The sequence below is a fragment of the Lithobates pipiens genome, unplaced genomic scaffold, assembly GCF_037356315.1.
Source record: "Lithobates pipiens isolate NorthernLeopardFrog02 unplaced genomic scaffold, aLitPip1_a1.2 Scaffold_3, whole genome shotgun sequence".
Classification (NCBI taxonomy): domain Eukaryota; kingdom Metazoa; phylum Chordata; class Amphibia; order Anura; family Ranidae; genus Lithobates; species Lithobates pipiens.
Window position 1 is genome coordinate 41037593 of NW_027507790.1, and position 27646 is coordinate 41065238.

At 44.1% G+C, this 27646-nt stretch overlaps 1 protein-coding gene across 2 annotated transcripts in view; it reads left to right on the plus strand.

Moving 5' to 3' along the window:
• BCR (BCR activator of RhoGEF and GTPase) overlaps positions 1-27083 on the plus strand; it is a 96378-nt gene extending 69295 nt beyond the window's left edge. For both annotated transcript variants that reach the window (XM_077461532.1, XM_077461533.1), the window contains exons 11-23: positions 663-782; positions 895-970; positions 1116-1220; positions 2074-2148; positions 2260-2357; positions 8478-8612; positions 9205-9264; positions 9505-9614; positions 9717-9856; positions 11871-12005; positions 12117-12222; positions 22917-23079; positions 26720-27083. In XM_077461532.1, coding sequence (XP_077317658.1) covers positions 663-782; positions 895-970; positions 1116-1220; positions 2074-2148; positions 2260-2357; positions 8478-8612; positions 9205-9264; positions 9505-9614; positions 9717-9856; positions 11871-12005; positions 12117-12222; positions 22917-23079; positions 26720-26809 — 1413 coding nt within the window. In that variant the 3' untranslated portion in view covers positions 26810-27083. The remainder of the gene's footprint in view (positions 1-662; positions 783-894; positions 971-1115; positions 1221-2073; positions 2149-2259; positions 2358-8477; positions 8613-9204; positions 9265-9504; positions 9615-9716; positions 9857-11870; positions 12006-12116; positions 12223-22916; positions 23080-26719) is intronic.
• The last annotated feature ends 563 nt before the right edge of the window (positions 27084-27646 follow it).

Genomic DNA, 27646 nt, shown 5'->3' on the forward strand with positions numbered 1-27646 from the left:
TCCCAGTAACACCTGGCAACTCGCAAACTCCCCACACTGTCTGCAGACCACATCAATGCCCGCTTTTTGCCAAATCAAAGTAGTACAATCTTCTTTTGAATTTAAAGAGAATTGGTGAAGATAGAAATATGGGTGCTTTGACTGGTTTTTAAGGTTGAAAACATATAGGGCTTGCATTATTTGTGGTTTACTACCTGACCTATATTTAACTAATACAAACTGTGTTGACTGAAGGTGTCCCTAGAATGTTGAACGAAAATTCTTAGAAAAATTTGTATGAAAAGTCTTTGAGTATTCAATTGTCGTTTGAAAAAATTAATTTGCTTTTAGCATTTGATTTTGGAATCGATGGACTTCACCAAATGAAAACCGCATACACTGTTATTCATTTTGTTTAAGAGAAAATTTCTATCCTCAGAATTTACTTATCACTGTGGTTGAAGACGAGCAACAATTTGACCCACTAATGATTAGAAATATGCTTTCTTAGAACATTCTTTTCCTAAGAAAAGTCGAATATTTACCAATCTATGGCCAGCTTAACTCTGGTTGCTAGGTTATTTGTTCTGCTCATATGAGAGCCCTGGAAACTAGTTGTATTTTGTACAGCCCTGGAGGAAATTGGATTGCTAAACATTTTAAGTACATAAATCTTCTTCTAGAAAGCAAACAAAGGAGGAAAAGGCATGGATCGTCTGCGCAAGAAGCTTTGTGAGCAAGAGTCGATGTTGTTATTACTCTCACCAAGCATGGCATTCCGAGTCCACAATCGCAATGGCAAGGTGATTCTTTGTATCTTGTTTTTGGTCTGCCCTATTATTTGTCTTTTCTCTTCTCTTAATATCACTTGAGCCTGCCTTTGCCTTACCTAACTGGTGACAATGTTTCTCTTAGGGTTACACATTCCTAACCTGGTCAGACTATGAGCGGGCTGAATGGGGAGAACACATCCGAGAGCAGCAGAAGAAATGTGAGTGTGCACCACAAGGGGAATACTGTATGTCATAGCCCAATAATTAAAATAGTTTTGATTTAATTTATTATTCGTATAAAGTTTTTTTTTTTATCACTAACAAATGGCTCCCTTTTTTTTTTTTTTTTTTTTTTTTTTGTAGGCATAAAAAGTTTCTCTCTCTCTTCGCTGGAAATCCAAATGTTAACAAACTCCTGTGTTAAACTGCAGACTGTCCATAGGGTTCCTTTGACCTTGAGTAAGGAAGGTAAGAAGGATTTTTCAGTAAGAGATGAGCTGATAATAATCACTCATTGTATAGAATAGCCTATCTGAGAAATGTGATGCTAGACTGGCAGCATGTCGTACTTCTGTTGCAGCTGTTCGGATTCTCCTTGGTTAAGAAAAAAAATGTAATAACAGTGAGCTTAGTTGAAACAAAATAGTATCCCCTTAATTTTAACACACTGTTTGCAGAGTTGTGGTGGAGGAGCTGATACCTGCTCCCACCCTTATTTGAAGCCCTATACTAACTACCCAGTAAAGAAAAAATGTGTATACTTGCCAAATCTAAGAGTGCTTTGGTCTGGTCACGTGATCGGCTCCCAGCAATGGCTTCAGTGTAGAGGAGGGACAGCATACAATGAATGGCCCTTAGTAAGTCTATGGGTGACATCACCACCAAGGCTGTGCAGCCCTTGCCACCGCTTCCTCCTTTCCCCTGAAGCCGCTCACTGGAGAATTCACATGACTGGAACAGAGCAAGTATACATTTTTTTTTTCTTTTACAGGGTAATTACTATAGGGCTTAGATTACTGGTGGGAATAGGTTTAAGCTTAGTTAGGTTTTGACCAGACTTCTACTTTAAGAATATGTAGTGGTGGGGTTCTGTGTGTATTGCTGACCCTGTTTGTGGTATTTTCATTTTCTTGTCATTCAACATTATTTTATTACTGGTGAGGATCCCAGGTGATGACATTTTTACCATTTCGGGGAGTCGCAAACCTCTGTGAAGTCCAATAAATATAGCCGGTTGCCCATTATTTTACTGGAAGACAGTACTATACAGGATATTGTGTTTAATATTCTATGCTGACATTTTTTTGCATATCCTCTCTAGATGATGAATCTTCTGGTCTTTATGGTTTTCTAAATGTCATCGTGCACTCTGCCACGGGGTTCCAGCAAAGCTCAAGTAAGTGAGAGTCCATATGGTCCCTCTTACAGTCCCCTTGCACACTAAGTACAGCAGGCTGTTTTTAACTAGGATTGTTTTTTTTTACATTGTTGTATTTGACCCCAACAGATTTGTTTTGTACACTGGAAGTGGATTCTTTTGGATATTTTGTTAACAAGGCAAAAACACGAGTCTATCGCAACACAACTGATCCGAGCTGGAATGAGGTGGGGATGATTTTGTGCACCATATTTCTCCAGTATCCTTCTTGTTTTTGATTAGATTAAGGAGGTATATATTCAGGGCTCAAGTCCTGCGGGAGCGCATGGGAACAGAGTTCCTGTACTTTTTCCACAGCAGGAACTCAGTTCCCGTTAGCAGCCGTGTCCTGCAAGACTTTGAATTATGTGAGCTGTGTGGCAGGTGCTACACCAGCAGCTGCCAACACAACTCGCAATAGTAAATGCCGCAAACCTGACCATTCAGGCATTGCCAGTAGGGGGCCCCATGACAGCTTCCGCTTCGATCTACCTGTCAATCAAAGCTAGCTGACGGGTAGATCGGGTCTAGGTCTAGCTGACGGGTAGATCGGGTCTAGGTCTAGCTGACGGGTAGATCGGGTCTAGGTCTAGCTGACGGGTAGATCGGGTCTAGGTCTAGCTGACGGGTAGATCAGGTCTAGGTCTAGCTGACGGGTAGATCAGCTATTCTGCTCACAGGGCATGCAGGGAGAGAGGTGAGCTGAGGGAGGAGCATCAGTTTGGGGTGGTAAGCTGAGCACAATACCTGGCAAAGTTTAATGCCAGGAGGGAAGTTTTTGTGTAAATATGTGAAGGGTTGGAATAGCAGCGAGTGTGTGTTGGAGCCCTGCAGAGTTTGCAGCCCCCCCCCCAAGCTAACATACATCTCCTAAGCAGGAACACATCACTATCTCCCCAAGCATTCTGTCCAGATAATGTGCAGTTAATTTATGACCTTTCCGTTTAACCCTGTGTTATCCAAACTCTGTTCAATGAAAAGTGTAAACTCACCACATAAACACTCTATATACAAAATAAAATTCCCCAATAAAGATAAGAACATGATGTTCACATTTGCATGGAAGCACAATTGAATGAATTCTGATTATTCAGAGAATTACTGTATTTATATTTGAGGATTGTTTTTTTTTTATGTACTAATAGTTAAGCTTCATACACACAATATGAAAATTGGATGAAAAATACCACTTGAAGTGTTCGTGCATATGAGCGTATCGTGTTTTTTTTGTGTTTTTTTTTTTTTTTTTTTTTGGTGGGGGAGTGGATCTTGGGTGGGAGTTCCCACACTTTTTTTCCCCAGGACTTGACCCCTGAATATATTACCTATGGTTTTTAAAAACTGATCTTGTTCATATAGGCAGATAAACATCTTCTCACCCAGGATTTCCATTGAGTAGCATTGCAAGAGAATCAGGAAACATTTTATGGGAAAACCAGCATAAAATCTTCCAGTATGAACAAGCCCTTCAGTAGTTTTAAGTGTTTTGTAGGGGTTTAGAGTCAGTGAAATGTGAATGTAAACACTTAACAAATATGAGCAGCATCTTTTTGGTAGAGAGATTTTCAAATATACTGAAGTACACTTAACTAGCAACCAAGTACTGTGAAGAGGGATGGTACTTGTATCTTCTGCTCATACAGGTTTTGATGAGATGTTTCTGAAATGAGTCCAAAATCATTCACAGGTGTATTTGACTTGCAGTTGACCTCCTGACCTGCATCAAGCAGCATTTGTATTCCCATAAACTTCTTAGGAATGCAAAAGCCCATAAACACAGAACCTAAAGAAGGGTATACACAGGCTGAACTTCGAGAGACATTGGCCGGTTAAAAAGAGAACGCCCGACATCCGACCTGTGTGTATGTTGGGTTGCCAGATGAACATGCTGGAAAACCAGCAGCCAACCGACTCCCAATCAGCACTCTAAACCAATGGCAGAGAGAGCTGGTTGGAATTACTTGGCAGGGGGGTGGGGGCAGCAGCCTCTCTGTCAGAACACAACAGCTCAGCAGATAAGATCATTGTACGTATTTTGCATAGTGAGTACAACAGCTCCGACCAGAGCTGATATAGTTTTTTATGTTCAACAAAAAACTAAAAGTGTGTACCAGACTTAGAGTTAGAACCTCTGATAGCTTTGTATTGTATGTGAACCCATTGAGAGTGATCACCCCTCCCGTAATCACGTGCTTTAACCCCCCTCCCCCAATATTGGAATACATAGTCCGGTGCCCTGTATGTAGATCAGGGGGTCGGACGCATGGAGCAACGCCACTGGTGGTCAGTATGGTTTGTTGCTGCTGTGACACATACCTTAACATTATAGAAAAAATATTGCCCATCTATTAACCAGTTGCAGACCCTGGGTGTGCTAGACACATCCAAAAAATATCATTGTATACAGGGCATGTCTAGTATGTCCAGTCTTTCTGTCCTGCTGCCGGGATCCCCCCTGTCACAGTACACAGCTCTGATTAATTACAGCTGCATTGCCGAGTACACAGACAAGGCCTCGGCAGCAGGAGCTGTAAAAAAAAAAAAAAAAGCAGTCCGGCATTGTTTCATTTTGTAACTTTCTGTTTATTCATCTACAGATCAAAGGGATGAACTTTGATTTGCAGATGAAGTCAGCCTGACAAGCATTTTTTTTTATTTTTTATGAAATGTTCCTCTGTTGAACCCCTTATTAACCCTTAGTTTACTGTAAGCAGCCCTAATTAACACTATTGCCCTTCTCCATTCAATTATAATTTTCCTGGTGATTTTTTTAAATTTCTATTTCATTAATATTTAAAACTTATATTTATCTGTTTTTGTTTGGTTTGTTCACCAATATTTTTACACCTTTTACATATATTTACATGTATCACACTGAAAACGCGCAAAATCGATAAAGAAAACGACTTTACTTCATTTGTATATAACTTTGCAATGCTTTGTACAGCAATCATAATTTTTGTGTTTTAAACAGAAAGAATTACAGAATAAAATGCAATTACTCAGTCATGCCACACTGTACCCAAATTAAATTTTTGTTCTTTTTTTCACAGTTTTCTTTTGGTGGTATCTAATCACCGCTGTATTTTTTTATTTTTTGCACTATTAATCAAAAAAAACAAAAAATTTGATTAAAAAAACAAAAAATTTGATTAAAAAAAATAACAAAAAATTATTTTTCTTTTAACATTTATGGCAGAGTGTTGAAGATTATTACTGAGCAGCGCTGTGGGCGCTACACATCCAGCCCAGAGCGCTGCTGCCATCCCTCCCCCTCTCCCCTCTCACTGTACCGATCGGTACAGAGAGGGGAGGGAGGAACCGGTGTCGTGCGATGGTTTGTTTACAAGCGATCGCTCCATCATTTTACAGAGCGATCACATGGTAAACGGCCGCTATCAGCGGCCGTTTACCATGATCCGTGATGCGCCGGGTCCTCTGCGGATGTTCCCGGGTGCGCACCCCAGGGGGTGCTCGGGAGCAAGATTCTGGGAGGACGTCCATAGATGCCCTCCCAGAATAAACCAACCGCTCTGTAGCCGTCTTTGGGCTATGGACCGGTCGGCATGTGGTTAAACAAACACTGATTAAAAAAAGAAAGTACCTTTTGTTTAGTTTTATTACGTTTTAATTGTCTAAGGGTTTCAAAAAAAAATATTGTTGCAGGAAAATATTCACAAAAAGAAAGCCTTGTTTGTCCTTAAAGTGGAGTTCCACCCATATAAAAGTCAGCAGCTACAAAAAGTGTAGCCGCTGACTTTTATTAATTGGACACTCACCTGTCCCAGGGTCCAGCGATGCGGGCGAACAAAGTCCCACTCTTCTCCCCCTCCTCTCTGCGGCGCCGGCATTGTCACTGTGGGCGCCTGGCTGTGGCTTCACAACTGCACATTTCCGAGCCACGCTGCGCACTGTAACTGGCCGGGCAAGCCCAGTACCATGCACATGGAAGAGCTTTAAAAAAAAAAAAAACTAGTGATTTTCCTCCAAAGCAAGTACAGGGCAGACTTAAAACACTGATAAGTATGTCAAGCTAATGTCAGTGCAGGATAAAACAAATTCTGCCTGAAAGATACCAAGCTTTTTTGAACAATGAACATGTTTCTCTGTCTTGAAAGTACAGCTAAATACAGATTTTTCAAACTGCAAGAATGGTTAAACCTGTATCAAAAGAATTTTGAAGCCTGCAACTGCTGATCTCAGTCTGAAAATTCTTATCTAGATATCTCTGGCCTTAAAGTGGACCTGAACCCAAAGTGAATATTTGTTATCTTTATAGGGAACATCTGAAATTTTAATTTGTTCCTAAGCAGTACCCTTTTGTCTGACATTCCTCTTAAAAAAAAAAAAGCCTAGCACTCCTGGGCTTACAGGCTCATAGTTGTATATTTGCAGCGTCAGATCTCTGGCACTGTGCCAAAGTCTCCCGGGATTTGAGATGACTCTATTATGCTGCTTGCCGTTCTTTTTGATGGAGAAAAAGCTGTATGTAAGGACATGCATCTCCAAGCACTTAATTCTTTTTGGGAATTTTGCACCTCCTACTGCTACTTCTTGATCTGATCACCCCCTTCTCTATCAAGATGATAGTATGGAGACACAGTCCAAAACCAGATGTGGTCGGTCCATAAAGGGGAATAGCTCAGCTGCAGGAAGACTGCTGATTTATCCTTTGTTTTATATTTTTGGCAACAGCTATAGTTCCTCTTTAATAATTTCAGAATCACAGACCCAGAATAACTGCCCCTTTAAAAAAATATATATTTATCACTTTTGTTGCTATCACAAAGAATTTAAACATCTCTTGTGCTAATAATGCAGCATGAGAGGTCCACTTTATGAATAAATAAATCTAAAAGACCCCAAATCTCTCCCCTACCCTTAAAAGCAAAAGATAAAAGAAAAAAATATCTTTTGCTCCAAGAAAAAAAAAACACATTTACATGACCCGAGAACCAGAAGTGAAGTCATGACGTCGCTCTTTTCCTCCAAGGGCATAGAGATGAGCGGCGGCCATCATACCATTGCTTATCTCTATGGCAAGACACTGCCAGATGGTTCCCGGGCTCAGTGAACGGTAATGGAACTACCGGGAAGCGGCGGGGGGTGGCAAATCCACCACAGGGACCACTTTTATATGAAAGACCACCTTTCCTAAGGGAAAAGTAAATTACAGAGGTTATGGCATCTAGTTGCAGCCATAACCCCGGCATTTAATGTCAAAGTAATCATGTATTTTCCCAGTTAGGCAGTCAACAAGTGGTTGGTATTATATTCAGGTAATATGTTCAAAGACAGTACAGCCAATGCAGTTTACAGTTTTTTTTTGGTTTTCTTTTTATATTTTAAAGTTTCACTTCTGTTTGTCAAAAAGCAATATTTTTGTTTGTTTATGAAACTTTTATTTATGAAGACGTTCTATATTACAACTGTCTGTAGTGCACGTTCAAACCTTAATGCAATAAATAATAACATGTTATTAGATTTTTACTCTAGGGTTATATAATGAGTTTGGCAATTCTAGAGAAATGCTTAAATAACGCATTACAATTTAACTAAACCCACTGGATTTTAGTAGACTTAAATGTACTGGAGATTTTAGTCGACTAAAATACAACAAAAAGTAAAACAATTCAGATGACTAAAATACGACTAAAATGACATTTTAGTCAAGACTATGACTAAAATTTGATGTCAAAATTAACACTGCTTGACTGCTTCAGAAAGCAAAACAAGTAATATATACAAGTTATATAATAAAGTGATACTAAAGTCCTTTGTTTTTTTTAATTAAAAAATAACCTGCTCTGTGCAGTGGATTTGCAGAGCAGCCCTGATCCTCATCTTCTCTGGTCCCTCTTCGAAGCTCCTGGCCCCTTCCTCCTGCCGAGTGCCCCCACAGCAAGCCGCTTGCTATGGTGGCACAGAGCCATTATTCTGCCCACCCCCCCTCATTGGCTCACTGACTTTGACAGCAGCGGGAGCCAATGGCGCCCTCTGTGCATCTCAGCCAATAAGGAGAGAGATTCCCAGACAGCCGAGTCTCTTGTGCAATATCACTGGATCGAGATGGGCTCAGGCATGTATTAGGGAGGCTGATGTACACAGAAAGTTCTTTTTTTTTATCTTAATGCATAGAATGCATTAAGATAGTAAAGGCAGAAGGTTTTTTTTTAACAGCCACTGCTGAGAATTCTTTCCTGGGTGTTTCCAGCATTGTGCAACTAGAGATTACCATCAAATTACATTCAAAAAAATTGATACAGGTTCATCAGTTCATTCTGTGCTTTTGCTTTATTTACACATAGGAATTTGAAATCGAACTTGAGGGGTCTCAGACGCTGCGCATACTTTGCTATGAAAAGTTCTACAACAAGAACCGGCCTATAAGGGAGGATGGAGGGGAGTGTAGTGAACGTATGGTGGCAAAAGGTCAAGTACAGGTAAGCACCTTGTAAAAATCGGCAAAGATAAGAAAACGCAGTCAGTGAATCAAAGAATGTTTTATGATATACTGTGGTGCAGATTTACCAATCTTACTCAAAGGCAATGCAGGAGTAATGACACAGATTTACTATGACCCTACTAACTACTTAAAGTGATGCTAAAGTTTTTGTTGTTTTCTTTTTTTTTCTTTAAAAATATTAAAACATGTTATACTTACCTGCTCTGTGAAATAGTTTTTTGCACAGAGCAGCCTGGATCCTCCTCTTTTCTGGTCCCTTACCGGCGCTCTTGGCTCCTGCCGAATGCCCCCTTCTTGCAGAGCCCAAGTGCATTGTACAGCCACGGCTACAGCTCGGTCAGTTTATTCTGGGAGGGTGTCCTTTGCACTTTAACTGTGCCTGCTTTACAGCTCCTTCTAAGCTGGAGCCATATTACCAAGTTCATGCAAAAATTCTGCTGGCTAACATTTTAAAACTTTTCTTTTATGTCGAAGAGCTTTTTTTATTTGGGTGCGACAAACTGACCCTTGAATTGTGTAACATTTAGCCTACCCTGCCTTGACCAGCTCTGTTTTGGCTTGCTTTCTAGCTGGACCCCAACATGGTCATGGGGAAGGATTGGCAACGTTCAGTTGTGTCTATGAATGGGGTAAGTAGCAGATATTAATGCAGATATGTGGATGCATTTGTCCCCCACAAGCTGTATTTGATAAATTTTTATTTCATAAATAGTGGCCAAATTTTAATTAAATACATTTTGCCCCACATAGCCCCGTCTAGGATTTTTCTGTTCCTCTGTGTAGCCTTGTTTTCCCAATTACATATTACCCTCAACCCTGATATTTTAAACCTCTCGCTATCCTCAGATAACTGACCATTTTTCCTATAGATAGAGGTCAAGTTGTCACTGAAGTTCACAAGCCGAGAGTTCAGCCTAAAGCGTCTTCCCTCACGAAAACAGACCGGGGTGTTTGGAGTGAAAATTGGCGTTGTTACCAAGTAAGTTAATTGTGAACATTGAAGTACACATTTCCATCTTCTTCCTTTTGATGAGAAGTATTTATCTATGCATCAAATTTACATAAATGTTTGTTTCCTAAGGAGGGAGCGTTCCAAAGTGCCATATATAGTACGACAGTGCGTGGAGGAAATTGAGAGACGTGGCATGGAAGAAGTCGGAATCTACCGTGTATCGGGGGTAGCCACTGACATTCAAGCCTTGAAGAATGCATTTGATTCAAGTAGGTGTACAGTCAGACCATGTGCTGATAACCTTGATTTTCTTAAGCTAGCCATAGATGGATCTAAATTCTGCCATTTTGCAGAGAGACAAATTTTGATTCATCTATGGCCACTTGACTGAAGCCAATCTAATGATCGACTGCTTTCGAACAGGAATGTAGGACAATTTGTAGGCAAATTTGTAGGCAATCAGTGGCTGCAGTGCTGATCATAGAATTTTGACTGCAGAGGAGTCCCCACTGTCAGGATAAAATAGCACAGTGGGGGTGATTCCTCAAACCACCTCACTTGTGTACATGAGGGAATCCAAATTTGTTTTTTCCAGCAGTCCGCTTGCTAATTGAAAAAAAAAAACAGCCCATCTACAGGCTACCCTAGTCTTACCTTTACTTTCCTGTTACATCACGTGAGAGTGACTGTGCAGTCCAATAGGCACTAGAGTTACTTAGTACACTCAGACCCCTGTCACGGCGATTGTGACATTGAAATCATGCTACTTCACTCGTAGCATGATTTCAAAGTAGCATTTCAGTGCTACTTCAGGTGCAACTTTGGAAGACATCTGTGCGACTTCATGCACAGATGTCTATACAAGGCACAACTGAACTTGCAAAAAGTAGGGCAGGAGCTACTTTCAAAATCGATTTGACAGAGTCCAATACGCAAAATAGGGTGCGACTTGTCGTGCAATTTGAAAATGTCAAATCGCATGACAAGTCGCAGAGGTGTGACCGGCTTAGTAATAGAACTGGTCTGACACACCCCCTCTGCTTCTCTGTAGTACAAGTCTTTAAAGACATATGTGCTGTGGGGTCTGGCTTATGCTCAGCTGTGCCAGTGCACACCATTGCAGTGGAAGGGCAAGAAAAGGAAGCAGGTAAGAAGGTGAGAGTGAGAGAATAAAAGGTACTTTAAAGCGTTTCCAAGCAAAATCCAACAAGCTATAAAATTTGAGTTAATTACAGGGCCATATAACCATACAAATATGCGAGCCTTTAATTGGGATTTAACCTATTCGCTGCCTCTGAGATATTTCATACGTCAGCAGCAGTGGGGGCTGACTGTTGGCTGGTATTGCAGCTAAAATGAACATGGAAGTGATGCACATTTCATCACTTCTGGGTTGGGCTGTCACTTTCACCAACCTCTGTAGCCAAGGAAGAAGTTAATGGAGCGTGGTTTTTGTGCCACCTTTAGCTTCAGTGGAAGACAGGTGAGACATCAGGGGTCAAATAAACCCATGATGTCTCATTCAAAATAAATTGTCTAAACAAAATTATATCACATAGGGGACTTTTAAGTGAAAAAAACGTGTAAAAAAGCAAAAGGATTAAGGGAGAAATCCAGCCTGGGCTTCTCCTAAGGTTTTGCAATTAGTTTTACACTCCTGTGACATGTTTTCAGCAGAGAGCTGTCTGAAGTCCTCTCTCTGACATAAAGTTCAGTCCAGGCATCGCGTCATCCAGACTTCGGAAGTCTGGATCCGCCAGGTGCCTGGACTGATGGCAGTCTCTGCGAGCTGCTGAGACAGCCGCTCCCCGCCCCTCCACAGCTCAACGCTTCAATGAGCGTGCAGGAGAGCTGCTGATTGACAGTCAGCATCTCTTCTCTCGGAACCCGAGAGAACCGAGCCACCGGCAGTGTTCGATGGCTTGGTTCTTAGCGCAGAGATAGTGGGGGACAGATGCAGCATCCACCGATGCTGCATCCACCTTGGTAATTATGAATAGGGAAAAAAGCCAGACTTCTCCTTTTAATGGAAACCGAGATCAGAAATGCAGAGCATAACGACAAAAGAAAACACACAAGTTGGGTGAACTACAGCATCTGGCACTGAAACCCTTTAGAGACAGAATCAGAGACGCATTATTAAATTGTGAGCTCCTGCGAATGGCTTTATCACTTTGTTTTTAATATGTCTTGAATTATACAGTACTGAGTGAAAAACTGATGATAGATGACGCTATGGTGGTATGAGGTGTGTACACTGTTATTTTATCTTTATCCCTTTAGATAACAAAGATGTGTCTGTTATGATGAGTGACATGGATGTTAATGCCATTGCTGGAACCCTCAAGTTGTATTTTCGGGAACTCCCAGCACCACTTTTCACAGATGAACTGTATCCCAACTTTGTTGAAGGAGTTGGTAAGGCTCAGTAATCTACATTTTAAAAGTGGTTCCTTATTGTTCAAGATTTATTAAAAATAGTTACTGCATGTTTTATCAAGCTCTATTAATTAGGTTATTTTTTTTCAGCATTATCTGATCCTGTGGCCAAAGAGAGCTGTATGTTGAACTTGCTGTTGTCTCTACCAGAGCCCAGCCTACTCACTTTCCTGTTTCTACTGGACCACCTCAAAAGGTAAATGTGATAGCTCTGTACGTAACTATAGCATTTGACTGGGTATGTTATCACCGCAGGGATTTTGTAAAGCCACATATGGGCAAATGTTGGAATTAGTAGACAGAATAACCATTTCTAAACCTACCCCATATATATCATAACCTGTTATGGTGGGCCATTTGCACTTTGCACTAAAATATTGTGGTTAAAAAAGAAAAAAATTGTCTTTAGGAGAGGGAAGCTTATTTATCCACATCACCAAACAAATGTATAAAATTCTGCCTGACATTTAAAATGTTTAATAGAGGAATAGAGCATTAGGAGTGTATTTATAGAAAATTTTCACTGTAATTCACCCAGGGAAAGTGCATGTACATGCAAAAAACGAATGTTCTTTCTGCCATTTCCTGTGCTGGTCAAATGTTTTGCAGTGATTTAAAAATGGAAAATACTGATTTTGGCACTTCAATGGCACAAAATATCCGAATTTCTAATGATAATTTGCACCATTTAGTGGCCAAATGCTTACCATCATATAATATATATCTATAGATAGATACAATTCTTTTTTTTTTAGATCCTCAGAGTTCTTTGCTATGAGGTGCCATATTGAACTTCCAGTGACCAGTATGAGAGAGTGAGAGCAATAACACCAAATTTAACACACCTGCTCCCCATTCACATCTGAAACCTTGTAACACTAATGAGTGACACCGGGGAGGTAAAATGGCTAATTGGGCCCAATTTGGACATTTTCACGAAGGGCTCTTTCACACAGGACGGATCCGTGATGACACGCCCCGTGGATATCCGCTTGCTCAGCGGGGATGCTCTGTCGCTGAGCAGGAAGATGACAGGTCCGTCTCTGCACACTGCGCAGGGACAGACCTGTCAGAGCGCCGCTCTCCTCTATGGGAGATCGGATGACAACGGACCACAGAGTCCGTCGTCATCCGATCCGTAGACGGATGGAAAAGTAGGTTTTTCCTCCGTCACACCTTTTTGGATCGGAGCAGGTCGGATGTCAGCGGACATGTCACTGCTGACATCCAACGCTCCATAGACCTCTGTGGAGCATCCGTTCCGGTCCGACTAAAAAACTTGACAGGAGGACCTGAACGGATCGGTCATGTGAAAGAGGCATTAGGGGTGTACTCACTTTTGTTGCCAGCGGTTTAGACATTAATGGCTGTGCGGTGAGTTATTTTGAGGGGACGGCAAATGTACACTGCTATACAAGCTGTAAACTCACTACTTTACATTATAGCAAAGTGTAATTTCTTCAGTAGTGATGGCCGAACGGTTCGCCCGGCGGTCGTTTCGCGGCGAATTTCCGACTTTCGCCGTCCGCGGGTTCGAACGCCTTTTTCCGTCGTTCGCCCCGGCGGACTTACGTGTTTAATGTATACAAGAACTTTAACCTTTCGTGACACGTTTATCATGTGTTACAGGACAACCAATTGAGACATGACAGCTCATGGACACTTGGACATTCCCCCTAACCTATAAATACACCCGATCCGGTGGCCATTTTACATTCTTTCTTCTGTCACTGTAGGGAAAGGATCCTGTGTGGAGTAGGGACAGAGAAAACGCTAGCTATTTGGTACACAAAAGTTCTTTTCAGGACTGGTATAGGTGTTAGGTCAGCAGCCTGAGTTTCTTTTGTCAGTTTAGATAAAGGGACAGAGCGCTGTATGCTGCTATTTTAGGGACAGCTCAGCCAGATTAGTCTTTCTTCATCATCATCATCATCATCATCATTAGCTGTTACTATCAGGTCCACAAAAGAGCTGTTCCAGCTAATCGTTCCAGCCTACTCTTTTTTGCCAATTTGTATAGGGACAGGCAGGAAGCAGTGTGTCAGGCAGTGAGGATAATTTTAAAGACTTGCTGTTACTATTAGTTCCACAAAGGTTCTTTTCAGGACTGGTATCAGTGGTACGGTAATAGGCTTGTACACGTATAATATTCTTTCTTCCAAATATAGAAAGAATATTATACTTGACTGCTGCCCTTCTGCTGCAGTCTGCTAATCATTCACAACTCACTTGTTCCACAAAGCTCTTTATCAGGACTGGTAACTTGGTCTGTCTAGGGTGCTACGGTACATAGGCTTGGGTGCGGTACAGTCTGCTGTTCTGTAAGGACCGCTATCGGTCCACAATACATAGGGTTGCCGTGCACTACTGCTGACCGCTGCCCTATACTGCAGCAGTCCTTCATTGGTATAGGGACTGACGTACAGTCTGCTAATCACTAACACACAACCTGCTTGGTCCACAAAAGTTCTTATAAGGACTGGTAACTTGGTATAGGGTGCTACGGTACATAGGCTTGAGTGCGGTACAGTCTGCTGTTCTGTAAGGACCGCTATCGGTCCACAATACATAGGGTTGCCGTGCACTACTGCTGACCGCTGCCCTATACTGCAGCAGTCCTTCATTGGTATAGGGACTGACGTACAGTCTGCTAATCACTAACACACAACCTGCTTGGTCCACAAAAGTTCTTATAAGGACTGGTAACTTGGTATAGGGTGCTACGGTACATAGGCTTGAGTGCGGTACAGTCTGCTGTTCTGTAAGGACCGCTATCGGTCCACAATACATAGGGTTGCCGTGCACTACTGCTGACCGCTGCCCTATACTGCAGCAGTCCTTCATTGGTATAGGGACTGACGTACAGTCTGCTAATCACTAACACACAACCTGCTTGTTCCACAAAAGTTCTTATAAGGACTGGTAACTTGGTATAGGGTGCTACGGTACATAGGCTTGAGTGCGGTACAGTCTGCTGTTCTGTAAGGACCGCTATCGGTCCACAATAGATAGGGTTGACGTGCACCACTGCTGACCGCTGCCCTATACTGCAGCAGTCCTTCAGCGGTATAGGGACTGACGTACAGTCTGCTAAACACTAATACACAACCTGCTTGGTCCACAAAAGTTCTTATAAGGACTGGTAACTTGGTATAGGGTGCTACGGTACATAGGCTTGAGTGCGGTACAGTCTGCTGTTCTGTAAGGACCGCTATCGGTCCACAATAGATAGGGTTGACGTGCACCACTGCTGACCGCTGCCCTATACTGCAGCAGTCCTTCAGCGGTATAGGGACTGACGTACAGTCTGCTAAACACTAATACACAACCTGCTTGGTCCACAAAAGTTCTTATAAGGACTGGTAACTTGGTATAGGGTGCTACGGTACATAGGCTTGAGTGCGGTACAGTCTGCTGTTCTGTAAGGACCGCTATCGGTCCACAATAGATAGGGTTGACGTGCACCACTGCTGACCGCTGCCCTATACTGCAGCAGTCCTTCAGCGGTATAGGGACTGACGCACAGTCTGCTAAACACTAACACACAACCTGCTTGGTCCACAAAAGTTTTTATAAGGACTGGTAACTTGGTATAGGGTGCTACGGTACATAGGCCTGAGTGCGTTACAGTCTGCTGTTCTGTAAGGACCGCTATCGGTCCACAATACATAGGGTTGCCGTGCACTACTGCTGACCGCTGCCCTATACTGCAGCAGTCCTTCAGCGGTATAGGGACTGACGTACAGTCTGCTAATCACTAACACACAACCTGCTTGGTCCACAAAAGTTCTTATAAGGACTGGTAACTTGGTATAGGGTGCTACGGTACATAGGCCTGAGTGCGTTACAGTCTGCTGTTCTGTAAGGACCGCTATCGGTCCACAATACATAGGGTTGACGTGCACCACTGCTGACCGCTGCCCTATACTGCAGCAGTCCTTCAGCGGTATAGGGACTGACGTACAGTCTGCTAAACACTAATACACAACCTGCTTGGTCCACAAAAGTTCTTATAAGGACTGGTAACTTGGTATAGGGTGCTACGGTACATAGGCTTGAGTGCGGTACAGTCTGCTGTTCTGTAAGGACCGCTATCGGTCCACAATACATAGGGTTGCCGTGCACTACTGCTGACCGCTGCCCTATACTGCAGCAGTCCTTCATTGGTATAGGGACTGACGTACAGTCTGCTAATCACTAACACACAACCTGCTTGTTCCACAAAAGTTCTTATAAGGACTGGTAACTTGGTATAGGGTGCTACGGTACATAGGCTTGAGTGCGGTACAGTCTGCTGTTCTGTAAGGACCGCTATCGGTCCACAATAGATAGGGTTGACGTGCACCACTGCTGACCGCTGCCCTATACTGCAGCAGTCCTTCAGCGGTATAGGGACTGACGTACAGTCTGCTAAACACTAATACACAACCTGCTTGGTCCACAAAAGTTCTTATAAGGACTGGTAACTTGGTATAGGGTGCTACGGTACATAGGCTTGAGTGCGGTACAGTCTGCTGTTCTGTAAGGACCGCTATCGGTCCACAATAGATAGGGTTGACGTGCACCACTGCTGACCGCTGCCCTATACTGCAGCAGTCCTTCAGCGGTATAGGGACTGACGTACAGTCTGCTAAACACTAATACACAACCTGCTTGGTCCACAAAAGTTCTTATAAGGACTGGTAACTTGGTATAGGGTGCTACGGTACATAGGCTTGAGTGCGGTACAGTCTGCTGTTCTGTAAGGACCGCTATAGGTCCACAATAGATAGGGTTGACGTGCACCACTGCTGACCGCTCACCTATACTGCAGCAGTCCTTCAGCGGTATAGGGACTAAGAGTTTTGTCACAGGGTCATTTAAAAAATGACATGCAGAGGAAGAGGCAGGCCCTTCCGCAGGGGTGGTAGGGGTAGGGCAGGAGCAACAGGCTTGAGCCAAAGTGGGAAGTTGCAGAAGGTGCGTTCAATTACTTTAAAGGATGCACCAGACTTGGTTGAGTGGCTCGCTCAGCCTTACTCTTCTGCACCCTCCTCATCCTCTCGATCTGCACCCTCTTCTTCACTCTCTGCTATGTGCACCCCCAAAGACACTACCACCAACAACACGACCACCACCACCACCACCACATACCTTCCGCTTGAGTCACTGGAATTATTTTCCGATCCATATCAAGAGGACATTTCTGATGCGCAGCCACTCTTGGTATTGGATCAGGAAGAGGAGGTAGCAACAAGCGCTACTCAGCAGTCTGACGCCAGTACCCAGATCAGCCCAAGGAGGAGGTTGGTCCCCGGTGTTGCTGCCTACTCTACTTATAGCGGTGGGGAAGGTGACGTTGATGATGACGTGTCTAGTGATGTCACGTGGGTGCCCACAAGAGAGGAAGAGGAGGGGAGTTCAGAGGGAGATATGGACCAGCAGATAGGGAGGAGAAGCAGCAATGACTTACATTGCACAGCAGGGACAAAGCAGACTGCAAATGTATCAGGAGCGAGTCATCGACCATGTACGGTCACATCTGGCGCTCCCAGGACACCGGCACATGGCTCCGCAGTGTGGGCTTTTTTTAACGTGTCCGCTGCTGACAATAGCGTTGCCATCTGCAATCTTTGCAGTCAACGCGTTAGTCGCGGTAAGCCCAATACTCACCTAGGGACGACCGCCTTAAGAAGGCACATGAGCAGCCATCACCGAGCCCAGTGGGAGCAACGGAACACACAAAGCCACACTGCAGGCTCTCACCGTCCAGCCTCGTCTTCTACTTCTCCTTCTCCTCTCTCCTCACAATTGTCCTCCACTCCACCTTCCATCACGCCAAGCTCACATTTTTCTGCAAAAAGGCAGGCTTCCGTGGGCCTAATGTTTGAGCGTAAAAAAATGATGACGCCGGATAACCCTCTTGCCCAACGGTTGGCGGCTGGCTTGTCAGAACTCATAGCCCGCCAACTACTGCCATATAAACTGGTGGACTCGGAGGCCTTTCGCAAATTTGTGGCCATTGGAACACCACAATGGAAGGTCCCAGGAAGGAAGTATTTCTCAGAGAAGGGCATCCCAGAGCTATATGGCCATGTTCAGCGGCAAGTGAATGTATCTCTGGCACACAGTGTCGGTGCCAAGATACATCTGACCACAGACACGTGGTCTAGCAAACACGGGCAGGGAAGGTATATCAGTTTTACTGCCCACTGGGTGAACCTTCTGACGGCCGTCAAGCATGTAACCCGTGGCACCCGTGTAGATTTGGTTTTACCGCCACGGATTGCATGCAGGCCTGACTCTTCTTCTCCTCCTCCTACTCCATCCTCCTCCCTCTCCTCCTCAGCTGCCTCCTCCTTTTCCGCTGCTAGCGTCTCTTCCACTGCACCGCCCAAGCTCCCCAGAACCTATTCCACATGCCAGGTGAGACGTTGCCATGCCGTGCTGCGTCTGTTGTGCCTGGAAGCAAAGAGCCACACTGGCCCGGCACTCCTTTCAGCTTTGCGTTCACAGGCAGATGAGTGGCTAACACCGCTCAATTTGACAGTTGGTAAAGTGGTGTGTGACAACGGTGCCAATCTGCTTAGCGCATTGAAACAGGGCAAAATCACGCACGTGCCGTGCATGGCACACGTCTTAAACTTGGTCGTGCAGCGATTCCTTGTCAAATACCCTGGGGTCCAGGACATCTTGCGGCAGGCAAGGAAAATCTCGGCCCATTTCAGAAGATCTTACACGGCCATGGCTCGCCTTGCTGACATTCAGCGGCGACACCATCTGCCGGTCAGACGTCTTATTTGCGATTGCCCGACGCGATGGAACTCAACCTTCTATATGCTTGATAGGCTGCTCCAGCAGAAACGTGCAGTTAACGTCTACCTGTATGAACTCTGCGAAAGAAACGGTTCTGGGGAGCTGGGTTTTTTTTCACCGCGCCAGTGGCTGCTCATGCGCGACACATGCAGACTTCTGCGGCCATTTGAGGAGATCACCAAACTGGTCAGTCGCAGCCATGGCGCCATCAGTGACATGGTACCTTATGCCTTCTTTCTGGAGCGTGCATTGCGTCGTGTCATTGATCAGGCTGTGGAGGAGCAGGAGCGGGAAGATGAGGAAGTCGCAATGCTGGATGAATTCCCAGGGGGGGCTACTCTATCTGAGACAAGTCAACAACAGGAGTCTGATGAGGAGTCAGAGGAGGATGGTGCCGGGGCGGATGAGCAGGAGCAAGAAGAGCATGCTTTAAACCTTTCTGGGATCCCTGTTGTGCGAGGATGGGGAGAGGAGAATGAAGAGGACGACATTATCCTGGATGATGAGCAGGAGCCAGGCCACCACACCGCTTCCACTTTAGTGCAAATGGGGGCCTTCATGCTCCAGTGTTTTAATAGGGACCCCCGTATAAAAAGCATGAGGGTCAAGGACCAGTACTGGGTGGCAACGTACTTAGACCCCCGGTACAAACACAAAATGGCGGAAATGTTACCGCCGTCGCAGAGGGCTGTCAGAATGCAGCACTTCCAGGCCTTGCTTCGAGAAATGCTGCATTCTGCTTTTGCGTGCGCTGGCAGAGGAGCAATTCCCACTCCCAGAGAAGGATTTGCGGGTACCAATCCAACAGCGCCTGCAAGAAGAGGCCGGTTTGAAGATGTGTTGGTGACTTCGGATATGAGGTCATTCTTTCAGCCGACCCATCGACAGGTGTCATCCGGATCCAGCATCAGGGAACGCCTAGACCGTCAGGTGTCCGACTACATTGGGTTAACGGCCGATGTGGACGCTCTGAGGAGTGATGAACCCCTAGACTACTGGGTGGGCAGGCTTGACCTCTGGCCAGAGCTTGCCCAATTTGCAATCGAACTGTTGGCTTGCCCCTCATCCAGTGTCCTGTCCGAAAGGACGTTCAGCGCAGCAGGGGGGATTGTGACCGATAAGCGTACTCGCCTAGCTCACCACAGTGTTAACTACCTCACATTTCTAAAAATGAATGAGGCATGGATCTCGGAGGAATTCAACACATGTGATCAGTAGACCATGTATATGTCTATAAACAATTTTTGGAATCAAGCACACAGACCTTCTTAATTCATTTGGCTCACTTCCCTGACCCAAAAAAGCACACCGTACTATATGCCCCTACCCTCCTCTTTGAAGAGGTTGAGCGGTGTCATATTTCTACTGGGGCTGCTTATTATGAGGGGTTCCCACCATCCCTGTGCTGTGCTGACTTCCTCCTGGGTGTTCTTATTATGAGGGGCTCCCACCATCCCTGTGCTGTGCTGACTTCCTCCTGGGGGTTCTTATTATGAGGGGATCACACCATCCCTGTGCTGTGCTGACTTCCTCCTGGGGCTGCTTACGGTGCTGCTGTCAGCGCTGTATGTCACGGAGCTGCTGTCAGCGCTGTATGTCACGGAGCTGCTGTCAGCGCTGTATGTCACGGAGCTGCTGTCAGCGCTGTATGTCACGGAGCTGCTGTCAGCGCTGTATGTCACGGAGCTGCTGTCAGCGCTGTATGTCACGGAGCTGCTGTCAGCGCTGTATGTCACGGAGCTGCTGTCAGCGCTGTATGTCACGGAGCTGCTGTCAGCGCTGTATGTCACGGAGCTGCTGTCAGCGCTGTATGTCACGGAGCTGCTGTCAGCGCTGTATGTCACGGAGCTGCTGTCAGCGCTGTATGTCACGGAGCTGCTGTCAGCGCTGTATGTCACGGAGCTGCTGTCAGCGCTGTATGTCACGGTGCTGCTGTCAGCGCTGTATGTCACGGAGCTGCTGTCAGCGCTGTATGTCACGGAGCTGCTGTCAGCGCTGTATGTCACGGTGCTGCTGTCAGCGCTGTATGTCACGGAGCTGCTGTCAGCGCTGTATGTCACGGAGCTGCTGTCAGCGCTGTATGTCACGGAGCTGCTGTCAGCGCTGTATGTCACGGAGCTGCTGTCAGCGCTGTATGTCACGGAGCTGCTGTCAGCGCTGTATGTCACGGAGCTGCTGTCAGCGCTGTATGTCACGGAGCTGCTGTCAGCGCTGTATGTCACGGTGCTGCTGTCAGCGCTGTATGTCACGGAGCTGCTGTCAGCGCTGTATGTCACGGAGCTGCTGTCAGTGCTGTATGTCACGGAGCTGCTGTCAGCGCTGTATGTCACGGAGCTGCTGTCAGCGCTGTATGTCACGGTGCTGCTGTCAGCGCTGTATGTCACGGAGCTGCTGTCAGCGCTGTATGTCACGGTGCTGCTGTCAGCGCTGTATGTCACGGAGCTGCTGTCAGCGCTGTATGTCACGGAGCTGCTGTCAGCGCTGTATGTCACGGAGCTGCTGTCAGCGCTGTATGTCACGGAGCTGCTGTCAGCGCTGTATGTCACGGAGCTGCTGTCAGCGCTGTATGTCACGGAGCTGCTGTCAGCGCTGTATGTCACGGAGCTGCTGTCAGCGCTGTATGTCACGGTGCTGCTGTCAGCGCTGTATGTCACGGAGCTGCTGTCAGCGCTGTATGTCACGGAGCTGCTGTCAGTGCTGTATGTCACGGAGCTGCTGTCAGCGCTGTATGTCACGGAGCTGCTGTCAGCGCTGTATGTCACGGTGCTGCTGTCAGCGCTGTATGTCACGGAGCTGCTGTCAGCGCTGTATGTCACGGAGCTGCTGTCAGTGCTGTATGTCACGGAGCTGCTGTCAGCGCTGTATGTCACGGAGCTGCTGTCAGCGCTGTATGTCACGGAGCTGCTGTCAGCGCTGTATGTCACGGTGCTGCTGTCAGCGCTGTATGTCACGGAGCTGCTGTCAGCGCTGTATGTCACGGAGCTGCTGTCAGCGCTGTATGTCACGGAGATGCTGTCAGCGCTGTATGTCACGGAGCTGCTGTCAGCGCTGTATGTCACGGAGCTGCTGTCAGCGCTGTATGTCACGGTGCTGATGTCAGTGCTCTGTATTACGGTGCTGCTGTCAGTGCTCTGTATCTCCTGCACCCTCTTGTTTGCCTACCCTGGTCCCTGACCTTCCCTCTCCTCCATTGCCTTCATTAGCTCCATAGTCCTGAATTGTCAGAACAATTTCCCAAATAAAAAAAAAATGCTTGTAGTTATCGATCCCAAATTCACCTCATACATGTATTATGCTATTGTCCAGGTGGTGGGACTACGTGCTACCCCCTAATAATTACCCCGTGGCCGCAAATTCGACCTAAAGGTTTGCGAAATTCGCCTCCCATTGAAGTCAATGGAGCCCGCGGCGAACGGTCGTTTTCGCGAACGTTTGTGTCCGTTCGCGTTTCGCGTTCGCGAAACGTCCCGTCGGAAGTTCGTCCATCACTATTCTTCAGTGTTGTCACATGAAAAATTATAATAAAATACTTAAAAAAAAATGTGAGGGGTGTACTCACTTTTGTGAGATACTGTATATATTTAAATAGCACTATCTAATAGCCAAATGTGGTAAATTAATTGCAAACATTCAACCAGGATAGTAAATGGCCTAATAACATGTTTTCCCTATTTGCACAGAATGAATGTGTATGTACCTTCGTTGAGTGAGTTGCTATTCAAAATTTGTATAAATACACCCCTTAAAGTGTATATAAACCCGACCAAAACTGCTCTGTTGAATATACTATCTTGCTGCTGAAGAGTGACAGTGCACTGTCCCTGTCTCCTAGTTGTGCTTCTTTGTTGTCACCCTGTTAGAGGGTCTTCCAGTGAAGACTGTAAGTAGCCATTTCAACACCTATTATGCAGGCACGGTCCACTGTTCTCACCATCAGGAAACCTGCCCAAAAAAAAAAAAAATGCCATGCACCCATCACTGGTGCTTGTTCATGTAGACCGCAATTGACTGCAAAGAGTTTGCAGGAAATCCACAGCAGTGAGAAGGATGAACAAAGGTGAAAAATTGTTTTCTGACATCTGTAATTTGATTCAGGGTGGCCGAGAAGGAGAGTGTGAATAAGATGTCCCTGCATAACCTGGCTACTGTGTTTGGCCCAACCTTGCTGCGGCCATCTGAGAAAAACAGCAAAATCCCTACCAATCCTACGCAGCCAATTAGCATGGCCGATAGTTGGAGTCTGGAAGTCATGTCACAGGTATCTTTTAACCTTTTGTACTTTGATATGTTTTATACTAATGGAATTAAAAGATACAATACTTAAAATGTAACAGGTTTCCTATAGAAATCTAGCTTTTACCTTACTCCTTCTTTTATGACTTTATAACTCTGGAGGTTTGCACCCCGTCCAGCAGGAAATCTTCAGAATGTGCTGTAGATACCTGGAATACTTGGAGGATTTGTATTTTTGTATCAGTTTTTATCAGATGTGTGTGTATATGTATATGTGTGTATGTATATAATATAATTTGCACAGTGCAGTGCAAAAGTTTTAGGCAGGTGTGAAGAAATGCTGTAAAGTAAGAATGCTTTCAAAAAATATATTTTAATTGTTTGTTTATTTTTTTATCAATTTACAAAAGGCAGTGTGAGCAAACGGAAGAAAAATCCAAATCAAATCGATATTTGGTGTGACTACCCTTTGGCTTCAAACCAGCATCAATTCTTCTAGGTACACACAGTTGCTTGTGCACACTGTTTTTGAAGGAACTCAGCACGTAGGTTGTTCCAACAGCTTGGAGATCTAACCACAGATCCTGCGTGGATGTAGGCTGTCTCAAATTCTTCTGTCTCTTCATGTAATTCCAGACAGACTCAATGTTGAGATCAGGGCTCTGTGGGGGCCAAACAATCACTTCCAGGACTCCATGTTGTTATTTTCACTGAAGATAATGACATTGGCTGTATGTGTGGGGTTGTTGTCTTGCTGCAGAATAAATTTGGGGCCAATCACACACCTCCCTGATGGTATGACATGATGGATAAGTATCTGCCTGTATTTCTCAGTATTGAGGACACCTTTGATCGGTCAGTGTTAAGGACTGCAGACGCAGTGGTCGGCCAAGGAAACTTAATGCAGGATATGAAAGACCCATCATGCTTACTCCCTTCAACATTGAAAGATGTCTGGCAGTGCCATCACAGAACTGGCGGAAACCAGTGTGACCCAGGTATACTCATCTACTGTCTGGAGAAGTCTGGCCAAAAAAAGGGGAAAAAAGCCATACCTCCAACATGGAAATAAAGTTAAGCGACTCAACTATGCATGAAAACCTAGGAACTGGGGTGTAGAAAAAGGGCAGCAGGTGATCTGGACTGATGAGTCAAAATTTTAAATATTTGCCTGTAGCAGGAGGCAGTTTACTTGTGAAGGGCTGGAGAGTGGTACAATAATATGTTAGCAGGCAAGAGTGAAGAATGGTGGAGGTTCCGTGCAAGTTTGGGGCTACATTTCTGCAAATGGAGTTGGAAATTCGGTCAGAATCAGCAGTGTCCTCAATGCTCAGAAATACAGGCAGATACTTATCTATCATGCCATACCATCAGGGAGGTGTGTGATTGGACCCAAATGTATTCTGCAGCAGGACAATGACCACAAACATGCAGCAAATGTCCTTAAGAACTATCTTCAATGTAAAGAATGAGTCCTGGAAGTGATAGTTCGGCCTCCACAGAGCCCTAATCTTAATGGCATAGAGTATGTCTGGGATTACATAAAGAGACAGCCGGATTTGAGGCAGCCTACATCCACAGAAGATCCAAGATACCTGATGAGTTCCTTCAAAAACTGAGTGCAAGTGTACCTAAAAGAATTGATGCAGTTTTGAAGGCAAAGGGTGGTCACACCAAATATTGATTTGTTTAGGATTTCTCTTCTGTTCATTTACTTTCCATTGTTAATTGATAAGAATAAACTATTAGTGCTTCTATTTATGAAAGCATTCCAAATTTACAGCCTTCCAAAGTACTAACCGTTGCATAAACCCTTGCATGTATATAGGTCTATGCATTTTATGAAGTGCCCTCTGCAGTAAGTATTGGCAGTGATGATAGAACAAAGTTCAAACACTTGCATGTGTATATAAGATATAGTGTTCAGCCTTGAGACATATGTTCATAGTCATTTATTATGCACCCTAGCACTTTATTGTATAAAATATACTGTATTAGAATTGAAGAGTTCATGACCTTCAAAGTACACACACCATTTATTGTGCATTACTAATATCACTTTATTATTGAAGCAACTTTATTTATCATGATCACTTATTTTGTTTACATATGTGGATCACTTTGAAACACATTTTGGAATACATGCTATATCTATAGGAGTCACTTTATTTATACTTACTATCTTATGGACAGCGCAACACTACTCTCTTTTCTTTCTTTTACACATTAGACACAGATAAGCTTTATAGTGATAGCAGCTGTTCAGCTCTTAAATTCGCACTTTATTTAAAGCAGGGGTCTCAAACTGGTGGCCCTCCAGCTGTTGCGAAGCTACAAGTCCCATGATGCATTGCAAGGCTGACCGTTACAAGCATGACTCCCACAGGTAGAGACATGATGGGACTTGTAGTTTCGCAACAGGTGGAGGGCCACCAGTTTGAGACGCCTGATTTAAAGTGATAGCGCAAGAGCAACACACAACACTAGTTTCCCAACCAGCATGCAACCAAATTATCCTGTCTAACAGCATGGGGTTTAGTTTGCATGCATTTGAAAATACATGCATAAGATGCAGAGCAGGTGCAAACTATAACTATAATGCATACTGTTAGGATATATCGGTTGGTTGCAGGCTGGTTGGTAAGTTGAGCTGGGAATTTTCTTTGGTTTTGGTTTTCATGTACAATATTACCAGCAAACCTGGTTGGTGTTTGGATTTTGCTCTATCATCATTCACTGTGAACTGCCTATTTATGCTGAAGATACTTCACTAGCCTCATACCAATATCCCCAAAATTGTAATATCCTCAATTTTGGCCTTTCTGAAGCAATCATGGTTTTGCGTTGAAAACCTGAAAAGCACTCGTTTATCTCGTGTATAATTTATAGGTCATGTTCTTATAGAAGTAATTACCAGTAGTTGTATTTTAATTACTTCTTGAGGATTTATGAATTCTAAATATATTTAATTACATTTCCAATAGAACATAAAGTTTATGGTAGAACCTAATGAATCCTTATAAAAACTGCTCCATAATCCTGTTTCACTCGACTGCCTTGGCTCTCTCCAAAATGGTACCGAGGCCAATAGAATTTGACAAATCTGGTCTGCTAGCTAAAAAAAAATAGGTTTCAACTCTCTAGTGCTTGATACTGCTAGTAAACACTAGAACGAGCATGTTCCTACAAGGCTGTCCTGTATATAAATTCTGAGTTCTGCCAGGTGCCACCAGGGTTGCCAACTTTAAAAAAAAAAAATCTTTGTTTACAACTGTGTGTAAATATCAGGGGGTAATATTTATGCTGTGTTGACTTTTTAAGTGTGAACCAAGCAAATTATCATAGGTATTCTCAGTGTTTCCATATCATGTTTATACTATTTAGATATTGATTGTTCTGTTATTTTTCAGGATGTCCGTAAAAAAAAAAAAAAAAGTGCTCCATCAGTAAGATTTTCATGTTTTGTCAGTAAAAAAACGCTGCGAGAGGTTGGCAACACTGGGTGCCACTTAAAGTGAGGATGGGTATCGCCAGCGGGAGATTTCCCACACTTAGATCTGTGGAATCTTTCTTTTTATGAAATGCATAATTGAAGTCTTGTTTAGCTTTATTCTGATTGCTTTTGTGTAAGCATTTTCCTAACGACATCTTGAACTGTCTTGCAGGTGCAGGTTCTGTTGTACTTTCTACAGCTTGACACCATTCCAACCCCAGACAGCAAACGCCAGAGCATTCTCTTCTCGACCGAAGTGTGATGTACTATGGCAGCTTATGGAGAGGGCACACAGCCTCTGTAGATCACTTGGCTAGCCTGTAATCAGTGCAGGGTGAGAGGTATAGGAGGGGGGGCGGGTGGATTCCCCACCTCTTAAAAAAAAAAAAAAAAAAAAAAGTTAGCAATCCCTAGGTGGCTTGCAATATAGCAATTGTTAGCATCAAAAGTGCTATTTTTAATTTATTTATTTATACGTTTTTAGATAAACTTTAGAGCAGCTGTGGGCTATGGGCTCCCCATTAACCTATAAAACGATGTCTGTATCTCATCAGGAACCAAAATGAAGTTACTGCCTATTGCTCTGCCTTCAATGTGTACTGTAGGTTTTATATTTTCTTTTAATCAGCAGACTGTTTGTCACATAAAAATAGGATCTAATTTGTATGATAAGTAATGAGTTGACATTGCTACAGGGCAGAGCTTCAGCTTGTCTTTGCACAGTGTTACAATTTATAAAATGCAATAGTAATTTGTTTCTACATAGTATGTGTCATGATAAGCTTCAGCCACTAGATGTCAAAAAAGGCCAACAAGTCAGGCCTGCTGCTGAATGAACCTTCCCAATGCTGGATTTATCGGAGGTCCACGTTTTAGTGCTGGGATTTTTCTATTAGGACTTCTTTGTGCCTGTTATTTCAGGTGTATATGTCATAGATTTTAGAACACTTTTAATGTCCGTGTTGTTTGCTGCATGTTTTTCCAGGTGGTTTATTGTTCTGAGTGGTTTGTGTTGAGAGAGAGATATAGCCAAAAATGTCAGAATCAGTTCTTGTTCTGTAGAAGCAGGCTTTTTTGCCCTTAGAAATGTGTTTTTTGG